General features: G+C 36.2%; 1 protein-coding gene across 1 annotated transcript; it reads left to right on the top strand.

Annotated features, from left to right (window-relative positions):
* Positions 1-11,761: 11,761 nt before the first annotated feature.
* Positions 11,762-23,564, top strand: LOC148869947 (uncharacterized). Its single transcript, XM_088973308.1, has 3 exons — positions 11,762-12,206; positions 12,528-13,594; positions 23,242-23,564. The coding sequence occupies exons 1-3, from the start codon at positions 11,886-11,888 to the stop codon at positions 23,441-23,443; spliced, it is 1,590 nt and encodes a 529-aa protein (XP_088829434.1). The 5' UTR covers positions 11,762-11,885; the 3' UTR covers positions 23,444-23,564.
* The last annotated feature ends 1,492 nt before the right edge of the window (positions 23,565-25,056 follow it).

Raw genomic sequence — 25,056 nt, 5'->3', positions numbered from 1 at the left:
TAATTGAACCAATTGATTCGGTTTCGGTTAACCAGTATAAAAAACCGGCAGTTAATCGAACCGACTGGTATACATATATTTCTATATATTTTATATATATGTATATGTATTATATATATTTTATATATTATAAATTAATAAATATGCATTATATATAAATATATATTTATAATATATTATATATTATTTAAAATATAATATTTTATATATATATTATATTTATATTTTTTTATAATATATATTATAAAAATTAAAAAATCAAAAAACCGATAAACCGAACTGGTCAATCAGTTAACCGACTAACTTTAATTCAGTTCCAAGAATGCCCCACAGTTCAGTTAACTGAAGTGTGAGCACCCCTATAACTTATGGGTATATATATAAATTAAAGTAGAGATTGCCATATCAACAGTCCTCTCCTTGCTCCATTACCTAAATCGAATAAATCTAGAGGGGTGCAAACTTCCCTCTAGAAGCACATAAACATGTCACATGGCATGGCAATCTCCTTTAATTTATTAGAGGCCCAGTTCGCACCTATTTACACTCGCATTTCTAAATTATTTCCAACTCCCCTTTTTTCTCTCCTCCACATTCCCATAAAAAAACATTACTTTTATAAATTTATCTAATCCTTGTGCACTGTGCAGAAGAGAGCAAAACCGACTTTTTATACTCCCTTGGACTCCACTGTTACTTCTACTCTTCATGGTGCTGCTATTCTTCTCCGCTTCCTTTCTGACTGGGATCGATTCGTTAACCTCTCTACTGCTGATCACCCCTTTGTCACACAAGATTGTGTGTGCTTTTGAAGGAATTTCTGATTACTGATTGATTTTGATCTATGGGAAGATTATTGTTTATTTATTTTGTTGAGTTTAAAATCATTTATCTGGTCTGGGTTTTGTAGATCTTTTATACATATTTTACTGCCAAAGGATCTCAATTTTCCAAATCATACTAATCGCATTGGGTGGAGAGAGTAAGCTAGTCAAGCATCTGAAAGTTTTATCTTATGTTTCTGGTGTAGTTCCGGTGATGGAACTATTGAAATACCACCCACCGACCATGCACATCCAAAATGGTCGATTTTACAAGAACTATTGTTTCTGGTGTAGTTACGAAGATGGAAGACTTTTCTGTCGTCCAAAACGACCGGAGAATACTATTTGACTTGAATAATCTCTGCCAGGCGTCAAACACTGAAACAGGGGAGCCTGTTCCCCTCCAATGAAAATCCAAAATTGACGAAATCTATTTGTTTAACGGCGTGAATACTATCTTCCAGTGTTATTCCAGCGTGAATTCGATTTGGAGGAGTGAAAAAATGTGGATGTTGGCCCCCTTGTTTGCGCTACCAACCACTATAGCTGTATGCGGGCGAAAAAGATAAGACTTTCGGGTCGGGTCATGCATATCCTCCAACCTAGACCCAATGGGTCGGGGAACATTGGGTCTGTTAATTAATTATTTACTCTGACAATAATTATTAAATTATTTTTATATCATTTCATTACAATAATTGTTAATTATTTTTATATTGTTTTTTGGGAAATAAATTAATTAATAAATTTTGTAACCTTACAATAACTAATTTTCTTCTTGACAATAAATGTGAATTATTTATAATGTCAAAAATTATTCCACATAATGATCAAAAGATACTGAAATTTATCAATTATTTTTGAAAATTATAGTTAATAATTACCAATGATTATTCGGAAATAATTATTCAATAACTAATAAGAATAACAATAATATCCAATATAAATAAAGTTATTAATTATAAAAATAATTACAGTTAATAATATAGATTAACTAAAATTATTAATTACCAAAAGTTAACTATATTGAAATCACCAAATTTAAAAAAACATTCCACATAATTATAAAAAATATTGGAAACTATCAATAACTATTCAAAATTATAATTCATAATTACCAATGATTATTCATAAATAATTATTCAATAATTATCAAACAATAATTATTCAATATAAATATAGTTATTAATTATCAAAAATAATTTTAGTTAATAATATAGATTATCTGAAGTTATTAAATTTACCAAAAATTAACGATAATTCTCAAAAAATTTGAAATTACCAAATGTCAAAAATTATTCCACATAATTATTAAAAACTATTGAAATTAATCAATAATTATTGAAAATTATAATTACTAATTACCAATGATTATTCAGAATTAGTTGTTCAATAACGACCAAAAATAATAATAATTATTCAATACAAATATAGTTATTAATTATAAAAATTAATAATATAGATTATCTAAAATTATTAAATTTACCAAAATCTAACGGATAATTATCAAAAAAAATATTGGAATTACTAAATGTCAAAAATTATTCCACCTAATTATCAAAAAAATACTGAAATTAATCAATAATTATGAAAATTACAGTTAATAATTACCAATGATTGTTCAGAATTAACTATTCAATAATTGCCAAAAAATAAAAATAATTATGAAAAAAAATCAATAATTACAAAAATCCAAGTTCATAAAATTGATTTTTAGGATATTTACTAAATTAGAATAAATTATTCAAATACTTTTCAGAAATTAAATGAACTTATTTTTTAGAAAGCTCAAAAATATATTCATGATTTAATGGAACTATTTATATTAAATTTTAAGTTATCAAATTAGAATAAATTGTTAAATTATTAAATTATTTATTTTTATCAATTATTTGCTCTCTAATAATTTCCACTATCTCAAATTATATTTATATTATAAAATTTTAATTTCTTTGAAGAAATTATTACTTTCCCATGACAAATCCCACGCATCGCACGGGTCCCCGCTAGTATATACTAAAGTAGAATGATGCCACATCATAGCCTTAGCTTTCTCCATTACCCCAAGTAGCCCTCACATTTTAGTCTTCCTTACTCCCTCATGAAGCGACCTCATCACTCCCTTCTCCCTCTCTCATTTTGACAATTCCGGATCTCCTGCCCACGAGAATCCTACCCATGCCTACCCACAATACACCACCCCCCATGAAATGGGAACATCTCCCCCTACATAATGCTATGCAGAGGATGAGATGTTCTCCATGTGTGGCTACGATAAACATGAGCAGGAGATCCGAGCTCCATTTTGACATCTTAGCATGCCTAGCCCATCCCTCTTTCCTCTATGTTTATCCCTTTGGATATCCTTTCCTAAAAATATTCCTAAAATCTCTCTACCAAAATTTAATCTAATCTAGCCAAGTGGCACCACTATCCCCAACTTTTTCCTAAATTATCTATAATTCCTATTTTTCTCTTAAGTTATATATAATTACTAATTATCTCCTAAATTATCTTTAATTCCTATTTATCCTATCCCCCAACTTTTCATCTATGTCTATCAGAAGAAAGTTCGAATTAAAAACTTTAAGAATTATTTAAATATTATAATGAAATTATGTAATAACTTTAAACTATTTATTGTAAACACACAAAATTATTATAGATTTTATACTTCTATTATTAATTTTATACTTTTATTAACAATTTTATACTTTATGAAATTCATAAAGAAATTATGTACTAACAATAATATTACCAATTATTCAATTTCAATAGTAAAATTAAAAAAATATTATTTAAAATTTTTAATAACTAAATATTATAAATAAAAAATATTAAAAATAGATAAACTTATATAACAAAATATTTAACATTGTGTGATCATTTTAAAACAAATAAAATTTAATTAGTAAAAATTTTAAATATTTTACATTTTACTTATATAATTAAATAACTATTTAAAATATTTAAAATAACGAAATTATGTAATACACTTAAACATTTTATTAAAAGTAGAAAATTGTTATAATAGATTTCACAATAATTTTAATAATGAAAGTATCTAATAATAGTATAACTTATAATTTTATGGATTATCAAATTCAAAGAATAAGTAATATTAAAATAACTAAATAATGATATTATTTAAATAGATAAATAATATTATAAATAACTAATTTTAAATATTAAAAAAAGTTAATAACTAAATCATAATTTAAATATTATTTAAAAACAAATAAAATATACTAATAAAGAAATTATCTAATAACCTTAAAAATTTTATCAAAAACACATAAATAATTATAATAGATTTAATAATATTTGGTAGTAAGAATATAAAATATAAATAATTTAATTTTTTAAATATTATTGAAATAATGAAAAATAGATTAAATAATTTAGAGGTATTGAAGCTCTCAAATAACAGTAATAGGTAATAACTTTCAAAATGTTTTAAATAGATATTAAAAAATATAATAATTGCAATTATTAATGTAATAATAATAAAAACATTATTTCACTTATATGAATTAATAATTCTAAAAAATAAATTTCAGAAAATTGATATTTATTAGTAATAATTTTAAAATCTTAATCTATATTTATTATATATGGAAAATTTTCAATAATTATTGGAGATTAAACTATTGTTATTTATTAGAGATTAAATTATTAGTTTAGTTAAAATTAGGCGTGTTCATGGGTTGGTTTAGTTCAATTGTAGGTTGTTTGGCCAATCAAATTGACCTGGTTGGGTTGGGTAGTTAGATACCCAAAACCATCCAACCATTAGTGAAAACCAACTAACTTGGGTTATATTGGTTTGGGTCAATTTTCAATTTGATTAGTTGGTTCAATACATTTAAACTTAAAACTAAAATTTAAAAATTACGATGGAATTATTAAAAATTTAAATTACAATATAAAATATTTTAGACTAAGAAAATAAGGAAATAATGTAGGATTAACCATTTCTAACAACCATAAAGGAATGAGGGATTTGCTTTTCTAGGTTGTGTTTGGCATCAATGTCGTTGCTCCAAAAAACGGTGACACATCAATGCCACGTTGAAAAATTTGGTGCTTCAGAAAGCGTTAACATGTTTGGAACCATTTTTCCATAAAAAACAGTGCCCCAAACCATGCCTTAGAAATCGATAAGGCATGGTTTGGGGAAACGTTGAATTCGACGTTTTCTCAATTTGGAGCTCGTTACTGCCAATAGGAGTTAGAGATATTTATTTATTGTATCTTTTATGAATATGTTTTCAATAATTATTTTTAAATCTTTGTTTTATTATTTAACATTAAATTGTCATTAATTATTGGAGATTAAAAAATACTATTTAACTTTTGAAATTTAATTTATCGTATTATTATATTTCTGTTATAAATTTATTTTTAGTAATTATGTATCTTTATAATTTATTGATTAATATTTATTAGAGATTAAACTATTATTTGAAATTACACTATTTATTGACTAATTTAATATATTTTCAGTAATTATTGTATTTTTTTAACTATAAATTTTTAAGTAATTATTGAAATTACAGTATAAATTTATTCTAAAAAATTAAGTATTTTTGCTATAAATTTTCAATAATTATTGGAGATTAAACTATTATTATTTATTAGAGATTAGACTATTAATTTAACTGAAATTAGGAGTGTTCAAGGATTGGTTCAGTTCGGTTACAGGCTATTTTGCCAATGAAATTGACCTAGTTAGGTCTGGAGTTTGCCACTTGAAATCGGTTGACCATTAGTGAAAACCCGCAAACTCGGGTTATATCAATTTGGGTCTATTTTCAGTTTGGTTTGTTTGTTCAAAAGATTTAAACTTAAAAAATAAATTTAAATTTTATAAATTATAGTGATATTATTAAAAATAAATTAATTAATTAAGTTTATGATATAAAATATTTTAGATTAAGAAATATGGGAATAACTAACTGATTATTGGCCTGTAGACTATTGGCCATCTATATATATTAGAGGGGGTGCAAGATTCCTTTTAAAAGCACTAGGAGTTGCCACATGGAATGGCAATTTCCCCTTTTTTTGTTCCATTAGTTTAGGAAGAAAGTTGTCAAAAACAGGGAACTTGCAAAATTTTAAAATTAAGATACGTACACCTAATGAAAGCTTAAGGAATTGGAGTCCTTTCCTTTCACTCTACATACACAAACGTTAGTTCCCTCTTCTTCTAGCTTTCATTCTCTTGGTCACTAAATTTAGAATCAAATCTCTTCCCTTCTGCCCTTCTTCTCTAATCAGAAACCAGTTTCTTTCTTGCCCCTTACCCAATGGTGAACACAATAAAAAAAAAAAAAGCAAGTTTGTTTCTTCCTCAACCTCTGTTATTTATTTTTAATCTATCTGAATATCTAACTCTTTTTCTTGGTATTTATCCATCAAACCATTGCCTTTCTCTAGAATGCACAAGGGAAGAACCAGATATGAAATTTTTTGCCATATATTATCTTCGCCCCTTTTCTTTTTTCTTTTTGAATATCTAACTCTTTTAATGCAAGTAACTTTGGTTTTACAGGTTACCTTTGGAAACATCAATTTCATTGATTCCAAATAAACTCCTCTAAAAGCACTCCCATCAAACCTTCGCTGCCCAGTTTTCTTAGGTAAATCTCTTTATTATATATATATATATATATATATTTTTTTTTTTAAGGCTTAATTTGGAAAGAATACAAACACAAATATGTATGATTTAAATGTTGTATTTTTAATAGGTTGTCATAATTTCAAGTTCCATACAAGTTGTTTTTAATTCATTTTGTTAATGAAATATAATATTAAAGTCAATTTTATTGACAATGTATAGTATATTGGTCATTTTTAATTTAATTTATTAATACTATTCAATATCCTATTATAATCTGAATTCGATTTGAATGGGCATAAATCCGATGGATATGATCCGATTGAATTCACATATACATTAATCAAATTTGAATTTACCTATATCGATTCCATTGGATCCATTTGCAGCCTAACTGATAAGCCAACTATATTAAAAGATACAAATTTGAACATGGGTTCATGTTGACATGTGGGCTCCATGTGGGTCAGCTAGTGTATAATACACATGGGCCCAAGTTTACATGTGGGTCCATGTGTATGGAACAGTAACATGTTCACTGCTTCACTGATGATTGATTACGTAGCTGTGACTTCTAACATCAAAAAAAAACTTTAACTGTTCTTTTTTTTTTCTTTTTTATAAGACATGTTTGACAATAGACAGCCTTTGCTATCCGCCGGGCGTGCCATATGAGACGTTAGTCCATAGGAACTCATCCAACAGTAACGTTGTTGGAGGCATGGCTATGTGATTAATGTGTAACATGATGCAATGAAATGATTGATTAATTTATTAATCATTTTACTATTTTATTAGTTTATTAATTTTTTTTATCTAAACAATTTATTATTTTTATATTTATTTATTTATATGACATATGTTAATGTTTTCTTAATTATTTAAGTATTTCACTTCATTTATTTAATTATCTCATTAATTAAATAAACTTCTATTAATGCTAAAAGGGAGTTATGTGATCTCCATGTGTCATGTGATCAATTGATTGTTTTTAGGGCCATTTATTGAAACGCTCCTGTATCACGCATTGATTAGGTACTAAAAACTACCTATAGTTTGTGTTTCACTAAAAGGCCTCCTAAAATTTGCAATTAATTTGCTTAAACGACCTTTTCTTAGAAGTTAGTAGAAAATGACAATTCTAACTTTAACATCTAGGTGTCAACGGTATTCGAAATTTTGATTTTAAATTTGATATCTAATATAATCGAATCAAATTTGGATATGACTTTATTTGATTCGATAAATATTCAAATTCGATTGATTATTTAATTCTTATATATAATATAAAATATTTTATTATATATATATATATATAATAATTAAGTTATATAAATAATTTATATATTTTATATCAATAATATATTTATTTTATATATTTATTAATTATCTAAAATAATTAATTAATCGAATTTGAATTGAATTGAATATTTGAATACTTAATCGGATTTGAATTCGGATATTAATTTTTAATATTTGTTGGATATCGAATTGAATTTGGATATTGCTTGATCTGATTTGAATTCGATCCGTTTACACCCCTACTATTCATCCTTCATCATCATCATCCATGCCTCTAAACTATATGAGATTAGCTACACAAGTTATGTTTCCGTTTTTATTTAAAGTTATATCCACTATTAAATTATTAGTGCTTAAATAATTTTTTACTATGTCTAATCATGGCCTTTGTGGTGTAATCCTAGCCCTTCTAGTTCCAACTTGTTACAAATCACTTCTAATTAGTGTTGTAGATGGTTTTGTTTACCCCAAGCAGCCAAGCCATCCTAGCGTACTTTCTCTCATTTTATCACCTATTGGGGCTAGGTCCTAAGTTCATATGGATGAATTCATGATTCTATCATTTCTACTTTTTCCACTTATCCATCTTAGTATTCACATTTCTGCCATACTCATTTTCTGGACATATTGTTTCTTGACTGCCCAACACTTAACATAACCGACCTTATAATAACTTTATAAAATTTTCTTTCTAGTATAAGTAGTATTTGCCTATCAAACAAAAGTCCAAATCCACCATTCCATTTTGCTCATTTTTCTAGACATATTATTTTTCTGCCCAACACTTTGTTCCATGTAACATAACTGCTGGTATAACTACTTTATAAAATTTTCCTTTTAGCCTAAGTAGTATTTGCTATCAGATAAAAGTCCAAATGCACCTTTCCATTTTGCCCATCATGTTATAATTCTTTAGGTGGAATCACCCTCAATCTCTCCCTTATTCTGTATTACTGAACAAGGTATCAAAATGATCATATTTAGTTGATTAAGTAAATTGATTGCAAACTATAGAGGATGTTTTCGTAAAATGCAAACTAAAGGGTAGATTTTAGTAAATAGGTGAAATTATAGGAGGTATCTTTGTAAATACCTTGCTTTTAAGGTTCTTCCTACTTTTATCATTTAGAATCTTACCTTGAAAAACATAAGTTTCTAAATGCCAAGAGTACTTTTTATACAACTAGTAAATATGTATGTGCATTGTATGTGGCAATTTTAGATAATAATAATAATAATAATAATAATAATAATATCCTTATCAAAATCTGATGAAGGCAGATTTGGCCCTCCGGTGAAATTGTGACACCTGGCACCTCATACAAACCAAGTGCAGCCTCTTGACAACTAGGTAGCTCGGCAGAGCTTGCCACAGCTTGCCACTTACAGACAGCTCGACATGGCTCGCCACAGGCAGCTCGGCAAAGCTCGGGGAGCTCGGGAAGCTAGGGGCAGATCGACACGAGCAACTAGCCACTCCACAGGCAGCCTGGTGTCTTACGAAGAGCTCTCCACTTAGGGGCAACTCGGCACTTACAAGTAGCTCAACATAGGCAGCTCGCCACAGGCAGCCAGCCACTCTGCATGCAGCCTTGCGTCTTACAAAGAGCTCGCCACTTAGGGGCAGCTCGACGTATCGCAGGAAGATCTCGCTAGGCGGCACCGTGCCTGCCAGCCCTGAGAGTTGTCCCTTGACTGGCAAAGCCGTACTCTACAGAAGCCGCTTGCACCCGCCACCTCAGCTCTGGTAGTAACGGTTGCAGCAGAGAGACAGAGGCGGTTACGCTTGACTTGACAGAGGCTGTTAGGCCTGATTTGACAAGACACCACTATATTAGGACTCCGGCCCCCAAAGGCAAGGGGGAGAGAATGAAAAAATGGAGCTAATCCCTACTCTCTAGCACTCTCATTTCTCTCCAAGCTCCCTACAATCAGAATGCTAACTTAGGCATCGGAGAGTCCCTGCTGAGAAAATACCCCCGGGTCCTTTGATTTAGTTTTCGCAAGTTCCTCAGCTCCCATCGCCTACAAAGAGGAGGAAAACATGGAGTTCTTGTAGGTCCCTCAGCTCCTGCCTCCTACAAAGGAGAGGAGATCACCTCATGCAGAGGGCAGTCGGGTTGCGTTACACCAGGGAGCTCCACCATCCCCTGAGTTACAGGCCACCTTGGAGTAGGTCAAATGACGAGTCTACCCAGGTAGCTCACCACCAGGGAGCTCGTCACCAAGTAGCTCACCACCAGGGAGCTCGTCACCAAGTAGCTCATCACCAGGGAGCTCGCCACTAGGGAGCTCGTCACCAGGTAGCTCACTACCAGGGAGCTCATCACTAGGGAGCTCATCACCAGGTAGCTCACTGCCAGGGAGCTCGTCACTAGGTAGCTCACCGCTAGGGAGCTCGTCACCAAGTAGCTCACCGCCAGGGAGCTCGTCACCAGGTAGCTCACCACGAGGGAGCTCGTCACCACGTGACCAGAAACGGTTACATCAAAATCCATTAACAAAAGATACGTAATCAAAGCATGATATGCTAGTAGATTGAAAGTTTGTATTTTTATAAAAATACATCTTGTTTTTCATATCTATTTTTGTTTAATATGATAAATATATAATATTAGAGTTGTACAATTTTTTTTTTTTTGTGTTTTATAGATTTTTTGTTTCTGTCTATTTTTTGCATTTTATTATATGATTATGAAATAATCATTTATTTTGTTTAATATGATAAATTTATAATATTTTACATATGTCAAAAGTTTCTATATTTTTATTTATTTTGTATTTATTTATTATTTAATTAAGACATTGGTTGACCCATTTTATCCAAATGATTGGACCATTATGCATTGGATTTGTACTTGGTTTTGTCAATCAACTCCATTGACGAAATTTGTGATAAATATATATATTTAAGACATTAGGATAGAAACTCCAATCCCTGATATTATGTTTGGTTTAAAGGAAAAGATAGGGAAAAGAAGGGACGGATAAGGAAACCTATACAAGTTTTGTAAAGATTTCCTTACCTTCCTTTACCTACTTTTTTCTTCAAATCAAACACAACATTTCTAACTATAACCAGTTAGTTTATATCGTGACCCATTGACAGCTCCCGTGAAATCAGATTGTTAAAAAACCATATGATGATAAGGGCTCATTTGGCTATGGGAGAGGTAATTGGGTGGCTGGTAGACCTGTTCATGGACCGGGTGGTTTGACAGGCCGGCCTGGCCCTTGGATGGGCTTGAACACTCAAATGAACTTGCGGGCTTAACCCCGGGCCAAAAGGCCCGACCCACAATAAATTCAAGCCGGACTCGGGATTTGCCAAAATAGCCTGGCCCAGCCTGGCCTGACCTATAGACTAAACTTAAAAAACCCTAACTCCCTAAGCCGAACCTCTCTTCTCTTTCACCTCTTTCACCTCTTTCCCCTTGGTCGAACTTCTCTTCTCTTTCACCTCTTTCACCTCTTTCCCCTTGGTCGAACCTCTCTTCTCTTCAGTCTTCACATCCTCCTCAGTCCTCACACTCTCAGGTAACCACACAACCGGCGAGGCGATGAACATTCATCGGCGCAACAACTCCGACGGTGAGTCCTCTCCTTCTTTCTCTCTCTCTCTTTCTCTCTCTTTCTTTCTCTCTCATTTTTCTTCTCACTTCTCTTTCAAATCTTAGACACCGGTGAGGAGGTGAATATAGGCACCGACGGCGGCGGCGAGTTCTCTCTCTCTCTCTCTCTTTCTCAGACGCGAAGTAACACACTTTTCACTATTAAAATCGCAGCTCACAGTCATCGCAAACTCATCTCCGGCGAATACAATCACCGTTGGGCTTCGGGCTCGGGCCCAAATTGTAGGCCCGTTGGTCGGGCCGGGTCAGGCTCGGGTCTAACAAATTTCTATTCATAAAGAGTAAAAGCTCGGCCCGGCCCATGAACAGGTCTAGTGACCGGTTCCCGGTTGGTAATCATACGTTGCTTTACACACAAAGCTGCCGTTAAAAGTCATTTTTTACTCTCATCCGATTTCTGGAAGTAACACGGGATGGTGGAAGAATTGGAGCATTCGAACTGAGGCCAAACGGAGGCAAGAACCGAAACCCCAATTCCAGCATTCAGCTAGAGCTTGATTAATGGCGTTCGAAATTCCAACTTCTCTAATCCGCGAAGTGCAAATCGCACTACGTAACCAGGCTGGTCTCTCCTCTTACGATCCAGACGATCCGTCGCTTCCTGGAATACCTTCGCTCGAAGACTTAATTGCTGAGTTCGATCCCTCACCTCCATATCTCCAATGCAAGCAATGCCGAGGAAGACTCCTCAGGGGTCTTGAATCAATGGTTTGCGTCTTCTGTGGCGCCCAACAGAGAAGGGACCTCCCTCCTGAGCCCATCTCCTTCAAAAATACCTTTGCGTGCAGATGGCTACTCGAATCTCTGGACTTGGATGGATCTGTGAGTGATTTTTCTCTTCTTGTTCGCTTCAATGGCAACGAAACTTCATTGATTTGAAGAAATCTGTAACCATTATTCTTTTATGTTTTTCGTTTTCTTGTTTGGAACTGTTTTTAGAGCTTTCTGTTCTTACGTTACATTTACACTTTTGCTAACAAACTGATGATTTTAAATGCATGTAGCTGGGATTGGCTTTAACAGTCGATGCTCAAGAAGCATATTTATGTTTGCTTTGTTAGGTTACAAGCACTTATTGAAGATCATAAATTCTGAAAATCTAGAGTTCTAAATTTTGAGAATAATAGGCATAACTATTTTCAGGAGGCTGTCAATTTAGCATCTGGAGAAAATGATTCAAATAAAGGCCAGAATGCACAATCAGACGAGTTGGTTTTATCTGACCTGTTAGATATTGAACTAAATTGGCCTTCTGAGCCTCAGAGAACTGAGAGTAGCCTTACAGGCAAGTCACCAAGTGAGAATAAAGTCTTTTTGAACTTGGCAGGAGTGGACCTGGATAATTTTTTCTCTGGAGCAAAGGAAGGGACTGATCTTAGTGGATTAAGGGAACCAGTAGTACCCAACAAACAGATAGAAAGTACAGAAGGTCAGGCATTCACTGGTCAGGGAGATCTTAATTTGTTCAAGAATGTTGGAAATTCCAGTATACCAGTGAATTCAGTTATTACTGAAGGTGATACAGGAGATCAATTTTCAGATTGGGAAGCCGAGTTTCAATCTGCTAGTTCTGGTACTCTTCCAGTGGACACCAAATCATTTGACCCTTTTCCAGTATCATCTGCAATTGATTTTTCTAGCTCTGTGGAGGTTTCCTTTGGCATGGCAACAGATTTGAAGAGTAAAGTTAACAGAACAGACAATGATGTAAAACCAAATGAAGGTCCAGTTCCTCTACCTTCCATAGATAATAACTGGATTCAAGATGATCTATGGAGTACTCCCAATGTTAGAGTATCTAGCAACAATGAGCAGTTTGAAGTAAACAATAAACCTAGTGATGCTGAACAAAAGGGTGAGTCAAACGGTCTTTCATTTATGAGTGATAATTGGATACAAGATGATCTATGGAAAGGCAGCCACATTGAAGCACCTAAGAATGAGAAAATGAATGAAGATGATGATTGGCAAGATTTTACAGGCTCAGGAAATATGACTTATTCTTTTCCGAATTCTTCGAAACAGACTGCTAGTATAACAGTGCAATCTGATGAGCAGGCTTCGCAAACGAACTTAATGGGCTTCAGTAATAGCTTTCATGAAATGGATTTAAGGGGTTTTCCACCAAATTTATTTTCAGGAGTGTCAAGCACTGGAAATAGTTCTATGCATGTGAATAATGTGCAGTTAGAAGCTTCCATTTCAGACAGGTATTTATATTCATGCTGCCTATTACTTTTTAGCAATGTAACTTTATGGTTTTAATCTTTCACTTTGTTTCTGATGTAATGTTTTGCATTTTCATGAAAAACGTCTCAATGAAGAACATTTATTTTCACCTAATTGATTAAAATAAAGTCTAGTTGATTAATTCGGTCCTTCTTTTAATGTGTTACTTTAATTGTCCTTTTCTGTTTCTTTAATTAACCATTGTGAGCTGAAATAAACTTTTCTTTTTTTATGCTTCACGATATTACCCAAATTAACTGGTTTATAATATGCTTAAAAAAAACTTCATGCAAGTTGGGTATAGAATTCCCGTACATGGTGGTTTTCAATCGTAGGATGTCATGCTTTTCTTTGAAATTGATTAATATGTTTTCCATTTGCTGTTGTTAAGTGTCTTAGGCAGTCACACTACCTTTGATTGTTTCAATTGACAAGAACTTGTTAATATCTAAGTTGTAGGTGTTACTTCTTGGCTATTGGAGTAAGCTGGATTTAGCATGGCCTATTTTTGGTTTCTTATGATTTTTTTTTTTTTGATCAATAACACTTTCATTAATTCATCATTAGAAAATTTACAAGTGGAAGACAAACACACTTATCTTCCAAGAGCCACTAAGAGATTCAAGAAAGGAAAAAAGAAAAAAGACAAAAGACACTAATGTTACACCTTAGCCCAAAACAGTGAATCCCTTTCTGCCCCTTGTTTAGCTAAACCGCCAGCTAGGGAATTAACCGATCTTTTAATCCAACATGTCTTAACTTCCATCTCCCGCACCAGCCACTTGAATTTCCTCCTCTCATTATTGTACTTCCATAAACCATTTTGATCTTTAGTCAGCCACCCTATCACCACCTCAGAATCCCCTTCAATTATGAGTTTCTTGATGTTCAATTCCTTAGCTTTCCGGACTCCTTCCATAACTGCAAAGATCTCAGCTCTAAGGGAGTCACCCACTCCAATTGGGCCTGAGAACATAGCATAAATGACCCCATTTTCATCCCTAAAAACACCCCCAATCCCTGATTGTCCCGGGTTTCCCCTACTACACCCATCAAAGTTTAATTTCAAGAATCCACTAGGTGGGGGGGGGGGGGTCCAAGCCACACTCATTATTGACGTGGTCTGCGTGCAATTTGCAATTTCACCTCACTTCCTCAACATGTCATCCACAGTGTAATCTGTGAATAGTTCCAAAGATTTCAGCCACTGTACCGCCCTAATATGTATGATAGCCCTCAGATCTGTTGCTCCTCTCTGAGTTTCTGAGAATATCCTGGAGTTTCTTTCTTCCCACAGTGTCCAACATACTACAACCCTTATTCCTCTCTACATTGTCCTTCTCCTTTTTATCCGCCACCTGAAAAAGGAAGGGGAGAAAAGGCCCTGCAAGTTTGATGGGGGATTCCAGCTGCATCCAAATAAGGAGAAAGCCCAATCCCAAATTGACCTCGCAAAGTGGCAAGACGCCAGTAGGTGAAAATCAGTCTCCCCATCCGCTTTACACATAACACACCACTGAGGTGATAAGCAAGTATTGGGTCTCTTCTTTTGTATTAGATCACCAGTGTTGATTCTTTCCAGATAGGCTTCCCAACAAAAACTACCAACCCTAGGGGGTATTGCTCTGCACCAAACCTCACCAATAGGGAAAGGGGGAAAGGTAGGAATGGTGGACTGACTTAAGACTTTGAAGAACGAAGCACAAGAGAAAGTGCCATTGGGGGTAGGTGTCCAAATTCTAGAATCCGCCCTACTGGGGTCTAAGACAACGTTATCAAGAAGTACAATAGGGCTCAAAATACTGTTGAAGTCTGAGTCCCTCAAATCCCTTCTTAGACCCAAGTTCCACCCAATCCTAGAGGTGGAAGAGGACGGGGTGGTGAAAGACGAGATCGACTCATTTTTCAAATCAGAAAGAGCATACAAAGACGGAAACTGATCCTTTAGAGGGGCGCTCCCCACCCAGGTTTGTTCCCAAAATTTTATGGAGTTACCGGAATTCATGTCATACCTGATATTAGGATAGAAAACTGGTAGCAGGTCATGAATGGCTTTCCAAGGAGAATTGCTTGTGGTCTTAGCTCTGATTCCAACGCCCCATTCATTGTGCTCCAGCCCATGTATACTTGCCACTATTCTAGCCCATAGCTTCTCCTTCTCCATAGGAAATCTCCACAACCACTTCCCCAATAAAGTCATATTCCTTCTCCTAATACTCCCAAGCCCCAAACCACCACACGACTTATTCCTACACACTATCTCCCAGCTGACTCTATGATCCATCTTCTCCTCTCCCGGCTCCCATAGGAAATCTCTCATTAGCTTCTCTAATCTGTTGGCAATTTTCATTGGGATTTTAAATACCGACATGAGAAAGATGGGTAAGTTAGCCAGCGTGGCCTTAATTAGTGTAATTCTCTCACCAAGAGAGAGGTAGTTCTTTTTCCAGGATACCAATATTTTTTCAAACCTTTCCATCACCGGGTTCCAAAAACTCTCTCATGGGATTATCACCTAATGGGAACCCTAAGTAGTTCAAAGGCCACCCCGAAACTTCACACCCCAGCACTTCAGCATTCTCCCTGATCTCTCCCTCCTCCAAATTCACCCCTACAACACATCTTTTCCCAAGGTTAACCTTCAAATTGGACATTTGCTCAAACAATTGTATCACCGACTTCAAGTTCCTGATATACCTCACATTACCGCCTTCACAAAACAGAATCGTCTCATCAGCAAACTGTAAGTGAGTGAGGGGGGTTTCCACCCTCCCCACTCTCCAGCCTCTAATGAGCCCCCTAGAATCTGCTCTGTGAATCAGTTTCCCCAAAATCTCCGCAATTAAAATGAACAAGAAAGGAGAAAGGGGGTCTCCTTGTCTTATACCCCTACTGGCTTGAAAGAAATCTACCACTGTCCCATTCACTAGCACTGAATAATGACAATTCTGGACACAACCCATGATCCACTTACACCATCTAGCCCCAAACCCAAATTTAGTCAAAACTTTCCTCAAGAAATCCTAGTCCACCAAGTCATAAGCCTTTTCCAAGTCCAGCTTACAAACCACTCCCTTCTTCTTATCCCTCTTAAAGTTCTCCACTCTCATTAGCAATTAAAATCAGATCTGTAATTTGTCTTCCACTTACAAAAGCTCCTTGATAGTGTGCAATGATATCTGGCAGTACCTTTTTTAGCCTCAAAGACAACACTTTTTCAATGATCTTATACAAGCTATTAACCAAGTTAATTGGCCTAAAATCCTTCGGGTGGGATGCATCTTTCTTTTTTGGAATTAAGGCTATAAATGTAGAGTTCACACCCGGATTGACAATTCCTCTCCTAAAAAACTCCTCAAACACTCACAAGAGATCATCTTTCAAGATATTCCAACAGTCCTGATAAAAAGCCATTGTGAATCCATCCGACCCTGGAGCTTTTTCTATCCATAGAAAACACAACCTCCTTAATCTCTTCTAGATTAGAGCTTCTTTCCAACCTTCTCCTGTTCTCCACCCCTACATCTGGCCAATCCAAACCTTCTACCCACACCCTTCTACTCACAGGCCTTGGCAATCTCCTCTTGTTGCACTAACTCAACTCCATCTACTACCAATTTGGAAATAAAGTTCTTCCTTCTCCTGCCATATGCTAGAGAGTGGAAATACCTAGTGTTTCTGTCTCCCTCTTGCAACCATTTACACCGAGATTTTTGCCTCCAGCTAATTTCCTCCTTGTGCAGGCAGTCCTCTAACTGTCTTCTCAAGTCTCTCCTGAGATCATTGTCCTCCTCTCCAAATTCTCTCATTTCCTCTTTAGAGTCAAGGCTTTCAATCTTATCCATCAGGTCTCCCTTTCTTTATTCTATCCTCCCAAACTCCATCAAATTCCACTCCTTGATTCTTGCTTTCATGAATTGTAGTTTCTTATGGAATCTCATCTCCTCCCATTCCACCAGCGAGTTACACTCATGCCACCACTCCCTCACTTTGTTAGTAAACCCTGGATGAAGTAACCACATATTTTCAAATCTAAAAGGGGTAGGACCTCCACACCTTCTTTCCTCCTTACATAACACTATGGGCCAGTGATCCGAGGTCACCCTCGGGAGAGCTCTAGAAGCCAAGGTTCCCCAATGTTCTTCCCAATCCAAAGAGAACAGGAATCTATCTAGCTTAGAGCAAATGGGTCTAGATTGGAGATTTGACCATGTAAATGTCTTATGTGCTAGGGGAATCTCTTTAAGCTCAAAGGCATCCACAAAACTGTTAAACTTCTTCATGCTTATTGTCACCCTCTGGTTAACCTTATTGGACTCCTCCAAGAATCTGATCATGTTGAAATCCCCACCCATGCACCAAGGCCCATCCCACAACCCTCTAACATTAGCCAGTTCCTCCCACAACTCCTTTCTCTCTCTGTAGTCATTCGGTTCGTAAACATTTGTGAGCACCCACATGTAATCATTCTCTTGCTGCTTAAGCTTTATGGACACCGAGTACTTTCCGATCAACTCCTCTAGACCTTCAACCACATCCCTCTTCCACATTGTTACAATCCCCCCGGAAGCACCCCATGATGGAGCAACCACCCAGCTAATTCCCCTGGCTTTCCATACACTCCTTGCCCACTTGTCATTAAACTCCATTCTCTTAGACTCTTGCAACAGCACAATGTCTGGGTCATACCGTCTTATTACTTCTTTTATTGTTGCTCTCTTCTTTGCACTCCCAATTCCCCTCACATTCCAACTAAGAATCTTCATTCCGCTTCTTTTTTTTAAAACCCCTTGCCACCTACCCACTATTTTCCCCCTTTCCTTCTATCACCTTTTACCCCGAGCTTCTTGTCTCCTTCTACATCTCTCTTCAATCTCTCTACTTCACTCAATCTCCTCTTATTTGTTATGATCTGCTTCTTCCTCTTCTGTAAGCTTTCTTTCAACTCATTCAAATCTTCCAGCCTACAACCCAACTTCCCTACAAATTCTGCTATCGTGTCTTCTCTCACCGAGTCCTCCACCCCTACCCTTCCTACAGAATCCCCTCCATCTCTGTCCACCTGCCCTTCCTTCCTCTCCTCTGGTCCCACCTCTTATCTTTCCTTTCCATCCTTCCTCCCCTTCCTGTTGCCTCCCTCCTTCCCTGCTCTCTCCCCGAAATCCTCTTCATCTCTACCCCCATTCCTTTCCCTCCTCTCCACTAGCCCCTCTCCTCTTCCTTCCTCCCCTTCCCTCCTCCAGATCAATTTCCTTTCCACTTCCTTAAACACTCTTTCAATGATTTCCCACACTTTTTTCACTTCTATACCTTTCTTCCCGCACCTTCCCACATTCCTTCCTTCCCCTCTCCCCCTCCTCGGAGAGCCCACCTGCTACCTCGGCTGCAAATTCATGGGCTATAGGACACGGAACAAAAACGAAATCTGGAACCAAAGACATAGGAGACGCATTAGTAGCACAAACCGAAATCACATGGTTACCTGGGATTGATGGACAAGCTAGAAAAGGACTGCTCCCAGCCTCCCTCTCTTGTTCCAGAGGTTGGTAAACATTTATCTCCTTGAGTTGGTTGGGAAGTACTTCTGTCCTTTGGTCAACCTGGTGATCTTTCCACTCTACCCCTGGTTCACCCCTTCTGATAATCCTTGCACACTCTGTGGTCTTGGGGATGAGTTAAGCCAATTGCAATCTTCACCCTGAAATAAGCTTGCAATATTCCACTCATCCATGTTACCTCCAGCACAACTACCTTCGTCGTTTGCATTGCCCACGCTAGTGCCATCAACCGAAAGGTCCTCCAATTCATCACTGCCTTCACTGCACTGCACCCAGCCTTCAATCTTCTCTTCCTTTTCTTCAGTTCTTCCCCTAGCGAAACTTGGCCTCGGCCTCTCTGAGGAGCATCGCAGGGGGCTAAGCTCCTTCAAACTTCGTCGGGAGACCCACTATAAAGCCCGCTTCTTCTCTGGTTTCTGGCGCTACGCGCATTCCCCCCTGTCTCGCAATTGGGGACGATGATAGACCGTTAACGTTGTCTATCTTAGTCGAAACCTCAGTCACGTGATTCATTAAAGGCTCACGCACCTTTTTAACATACTGGGTCGGGCCCGCTGACCTGTTTGGGCCTTTAATAACACCACTAACAGTTCGCATGGGCTTTGGCTTTGGCCTGAACTTAAACACCCGCGAGCTCACGTGACTTTTAAGAAGGTCATGCACGTCCAACCCTGGGCTCGGTTTGGTTTTATCAGGTCTAGGTTCGGTTCTTCCTTGAACCAACCCCTTTTCCTTGTTCAAAAAGGTCAAAGTGGCGCTAGTTACAACCTGTGCAAAGGACTTGCCACCCTCTAGACTGTTCACTGCTTCCACACGTGAAAATCCCACCCCCTGAGTGCTACCCTTTTGTTTCTCCAGCATTTGTTTTTCCATTTTAGTGAAAGTGCTTTTCTTGTTTGAATCCTCCGACCCTTTCTTGCCACGCATTTCTTCTTCTTCAACCTTCTCATCTCCCTCTCTACGAGCCTCTTTCTAGAGCACCAATTCAATGGACGAAGCCAGCCACACTGAGTAACATTGTCCTTCAACTAGCACCTCTATTTTCGGAGGAATCTCCTCAGGTTTTACTCCATTCAATAAAATGGAAGCTGAACAAAGGTCTCCCAAAAGGCACCTCCTAGTGATTCTCCACACATCAAAGCAATAGCTTCAGCAGTTTCTTGCTTCCACAAGTGAAGGGGAAGACCTAAGAGACATACCAGCACTCCATCTTCAACAAAGAAATCTTTGGAGTTTGATCCCGGACACCATCTTGATACTGTGAAATTTCCAAGTTTAGCTTGGATATTTAATGCCTCAACTTATACTCTATTCTCAAGCAGATCCACAAAGCCTTGTCCTTCTCAAAAGGTGTTAAAATAAACGTGCTCTTCAACTTTAAACTTGCTGTTAACAGATCTGCAACTTTCCTCCAATCTAGAATGTGAGCTGAAGCTTTAACTATCAGTTTACTTTCCCAATCACCTCTCTGTATGTTTACTCCCATTCTGTATTTACCTGCCCCAGCTATCACTAAAAGAGTCTCTTGCTTCTCTTATTGCTCACCAAACTATTAGAACTGCTTATCCTCCTTTTTACTGTTACTTCTCTTTTAGCACCCAAGCGTTGCAGCAGTTCACATAAGGCGCCATGAACTGCCTTCCAGCCCTGACTCTTCCTTCCTTCTGGGAAGCAGACCATTTGCTTTCTACCCTTGCCAAAAAATTCTGTCAAAGAGATAAAATAACCTTTAAGGTTTTTCTTACACTCTACAACAAACCTTCTTCCAGTTTCTGAGAGAAGCTCTTTCCAACTATTTTGTTTGCCTTTGTTGCTTGCACCTTCCACAAACTCCTTGAACTCTTCAATTACCCCCATTTAATCTCAGTTCCTCAAATAGGAGCTCCTTGGATTCAATCTTCACAACTTTTTTCCAACGGCCTACCTCCACAAATTCTCCCATCTTCAATCTTCAAAGCTATTAACAGATGTCCAGTCCCAGAACATTCTCTCCCTCACAGTCTCTCACATCACGCCTCCACAAACCTATGCTGATTTCCTCCTTTCTTGTACTTTTATATTCTTTCAAACACGTCTTACCTTACATCTCTTGATCTTTTTTCTTAATTCAATTCTTTGAACTCCTTGCGGACAGCATGCCAGGAAGAAATGTTTCCTTTTATTCAACAGATAAGGAACTGAAGCTCTGGACTTATCAAAAACCCTAGCATTCTTCCCCTTCCATATACACCAGGATACTGCCACAGGAATCAAAACCTGTAGAATTCTCCCCTCCCCTACTTTGCCAAATTGTCAACCACAGAATTGGCTGATCTCCTTTGGTTTCTTATGAACTAATAATAAGAAATGATTGTAGTTGATATGAAATCTAATAATACATTTTGTATCTGGAAATACATTTTGGAGTTATTCTTAAGACTCAAAGTTGCACCCTTTTTTTATCAAGTTGTAATGCTACTAGTGAAACAAAGAAACCAAAGCCAGGATCTTAGAAAGAGTCTGAAAAAGTAGAGAAACAACATAGAAAAACTTGGAAAAAGCAGAAGGCAACCATGATACCATGTTTATGCCTGTAAAGAAGTGTCCTGGTACAACAAAAGTCTTCTTTTTTTTCATTTTTTTTGGCTCCATAGAGCTACAAAACAGGGGGTGGCCCATAATCCCCCTAACCCTGGTGCAAGTGGGATTTGATCCCAAGTCTGCTACAACCAGCCAAAGACCTTACTGACCGGCTTGTTGGCACCTTACAACAAAAGTCTTCTCACACCTCCCTGGCTAGCCTATTAACAGCTGAGTTGGAAAATCTCATGGTTCAGTGGAGCGAGGAATTCAACTTCAAAGACAGGGTTTTTGCTTTTCCAGTAAATAAAATTTCTTTACAACAAGTTACAATTTGGGATTCATTCTCTATTATTAGCATCATCTAAGCCATGGTCAAATACAATATAAGACCCTGGAGGAGGGGTGCAATCTCTGTTCTATCTGAATTACCCTCTCAAATAGGACTGGAATCTTACAAGTAATTTTTTATGGGGTGCTCCAGAAATCTCATAGTCATATATGTTGCAAGGGATGTACATGGACCATCTAGCTATTGCTAGGGATTGGGGTGGCTGGGAGGGTGGGGGAGAGGTATAAAATGAACAAGCAATGAGTTTGTTATATGGGTGAGATTTTTTTTTTTTTTTAATTAGTGTTGTAGAAAAGGGTTTGCCTTTTGCCATAACCTATACAGTTTTGTTTTTTTTTTTCGATCAGCCCCTCCTTGAATCTTACAAGTAAACCAGGAAAGAAAAGCCTGAATCACAACTGTGCCCGAAACAATTCTTCCCTATTTACCCCTTGCTTGGCTAACACATCTGACAAAGTATTTGCTGATCTCCCCACCCACTGTACAGTTTTGTTACGTATTTTCTATAACACATTTCTCATTTTATTACTTAAAATAATGAAATCTGGTCAGGTCTTATGATGCCTGTCTAGTTCCCATTCAGAGTGAATTATACTTGTTTTGATGAATTAATTTGACAGGGCCGGATTGGATTTCTTGATGGTTCCCCTAGTGCCTGTCCCTTTCCTCTTTATTCTATTTTTTGGTGATTATGTTGACTGCAAAACGATGTTCAATCAATATTTCAATTTTACTCCCTGATATATAAAACTCAAGCTCATTATAATATTTACAGATGGCAGAAACTTGTCTGTGGGCTACAGGACCCATAGGGTCATCTAGAGCTTCATAGCTTGCCACCTCTCACATTTGAGATCTAGGCAACCATCTAATGGATCTCATAATGGAGATCTACTGAGAATCTGAGATGAATATCAAATTGAAGTATGATTTGGATCATCTTCTATTTACACTGATTTTTGTAGACACCATCAGGTGAGATACATCATGAAGTAGACCTATTTCCTCTGCATACATGATGTGGCAAGTTATGATAGCACAAAACTCAACTCAACTATGAGTCCCCTTTCCCCAAAATGAGAGAACCCCTTATGATAAACCTCTGTCATATGCTCTGCAAAAGAAACCTCTCTGATATCTTCTGCTATGTATATTACAGGTTTGCAGATGTGGGTGGCCAAACTGAATGGAATCCCAACAAAGCAGCTAATGGAGATGAAAGTCATGAGACAAACATACAGTCAGAGACAGCTGACCCTGATGTAGAGATGTTAATTTCACAGATGCATGATCTCTCCTTTATGCTTGAAAGCAATCTTTCAATTCCCAAAAATGTGCATGGTTTTGATTCAGTTTTGTGAAACTAGACCTGGTTTGTTGAGTGATATTGGTGCAATTTCTGTTGTCCAACTGCAAAGTAACCATTATCTATTCTGTATATGCCAATGTTTAAATAGCATTACAGGTTATAGCATTCTGTTATAGTCACTGCTACTAATGTTTTGGTCACATGGCAAAAAGAATTTTCTAAAAGTTGAAAAAGCAGGCTCATACCATCATAAGAATCATGTTAGTTAATGGATGATTATCTAATGCTTTTGAATGAACAGAAGATATTGCCAAACTGCAGCTATTGCAAGCATCATTCTTTGCTACTGGAGGAGATAAATCAGTTGGTTTTTCTGAACCAAGAGATGGGATCAGTTTTCTATTATAATTAAACAGAACTGCATGCATATCAAGAGACTTTCCAGCTGCATGAGGTGTTCTTGCAGTAGTTTGGTTGCCCTCCATGGATTTTGGATCTCAAATCTCTACAGAATTAGCATCCTTTGCGTCCTGATCTTCGGTTAAATCCATAGGGTTCAATGAGGGTAAATATAACTACAAAAGGCACCCTCTGATTGTTTAATAGCTAGCAGGGATAACATTGTGAAAGCCCATCCCTTGGTATTAACGATAAAAAAAAAATGGTATTTGGTAATAGGTCCAACTGATAACGTGTTTGACTTAATTATGTTTAAATTTCTGATCTCTACTTTATCCTCAAGATATCACCATTATTAATCTCCCTGGGTTATATAATCATCTCAATCTATGGTTCGACTTTGTTGTCTGTTATATATGATCCATTAAAATCCAAAAACTAATAAAAAATAAAAATAGTAGCTTACTGGAAACCTCTAGATGTGATTGATGCATCCTTGCTTTAATAAAAAACTCATAGGTGGCGTTTGATAAATTTGAAATTTTAGATATAAAAAGTTAAAAAGATGTTTTTTGTGTCTGAAATCTGAAAAGAAGTATAGGTGTTTTTCTATTTTTAGAGGCTCTAAATCTATAAGTTTGTTTGCATTGGATCAACCTTTTACCATATGAAATTATTAACTTGTGTTGAATCAATTTGCATTATCTCATAAAAATAAATTTCAACCTCAAAATAATATTGAAACAATACAAATAATAAATAATAAATTAATAATTAATAATTAATAAATAAAACAATTAAAATTGAAAAAATAATTAATGACTATAAAAATATTAAAATAGTTAATAATTAGTAAAAATAATTAATAATAATAATAATAATAATAATAATAATAATAATATACCGAACCGTTGTTGCTACAAGTTGTAGTGCCGGTGGCGGGAAGACAGGGGAGAGAGAGAGCTGTAAAGGATGCAAAGAGAGCTAAAAGTGCAGATAGCGCTAGATCAATAAAATTCAAGATACTTTCGCCCCTTCGACCCTGGGGCCTTTAAATGCAGATGTTCTTGTCAAATCAGGCGTAACCGCCACTGCCCCTCTATCGCAACTGTTATTTGCCAAGGCTGTGCAGGTAACTGTTGTAGAGTACTACCCAATCATATGAGAGACACAACCCAGAAAGGGATAGACACACCACCACCTGTCGAGAGACGTGGGTGCAGTCTGCTGGGCTGGCAAGGACTGTGCCATCAGTCAGGAGACATG

The sequence above is a fragment of the Nelumbo lutea genome, chromosome 2 (genome assembly GCF_056320005.1).
Source record: "Nelumbo lutea isolate HS-2025 chromosome 2, American lotus-T2T, whole genome shotgun sequence".
Lineage (NCBI taxonomy): Eukaryota > Viridiplantae > Streptophyta > Magnoliopsida > Proteales > Nelumbonaceae > Nelumbo > Nelumbo lutea.
This window is presented reverse-complemented; position numbering and strand designations above follow the sequence as displayed.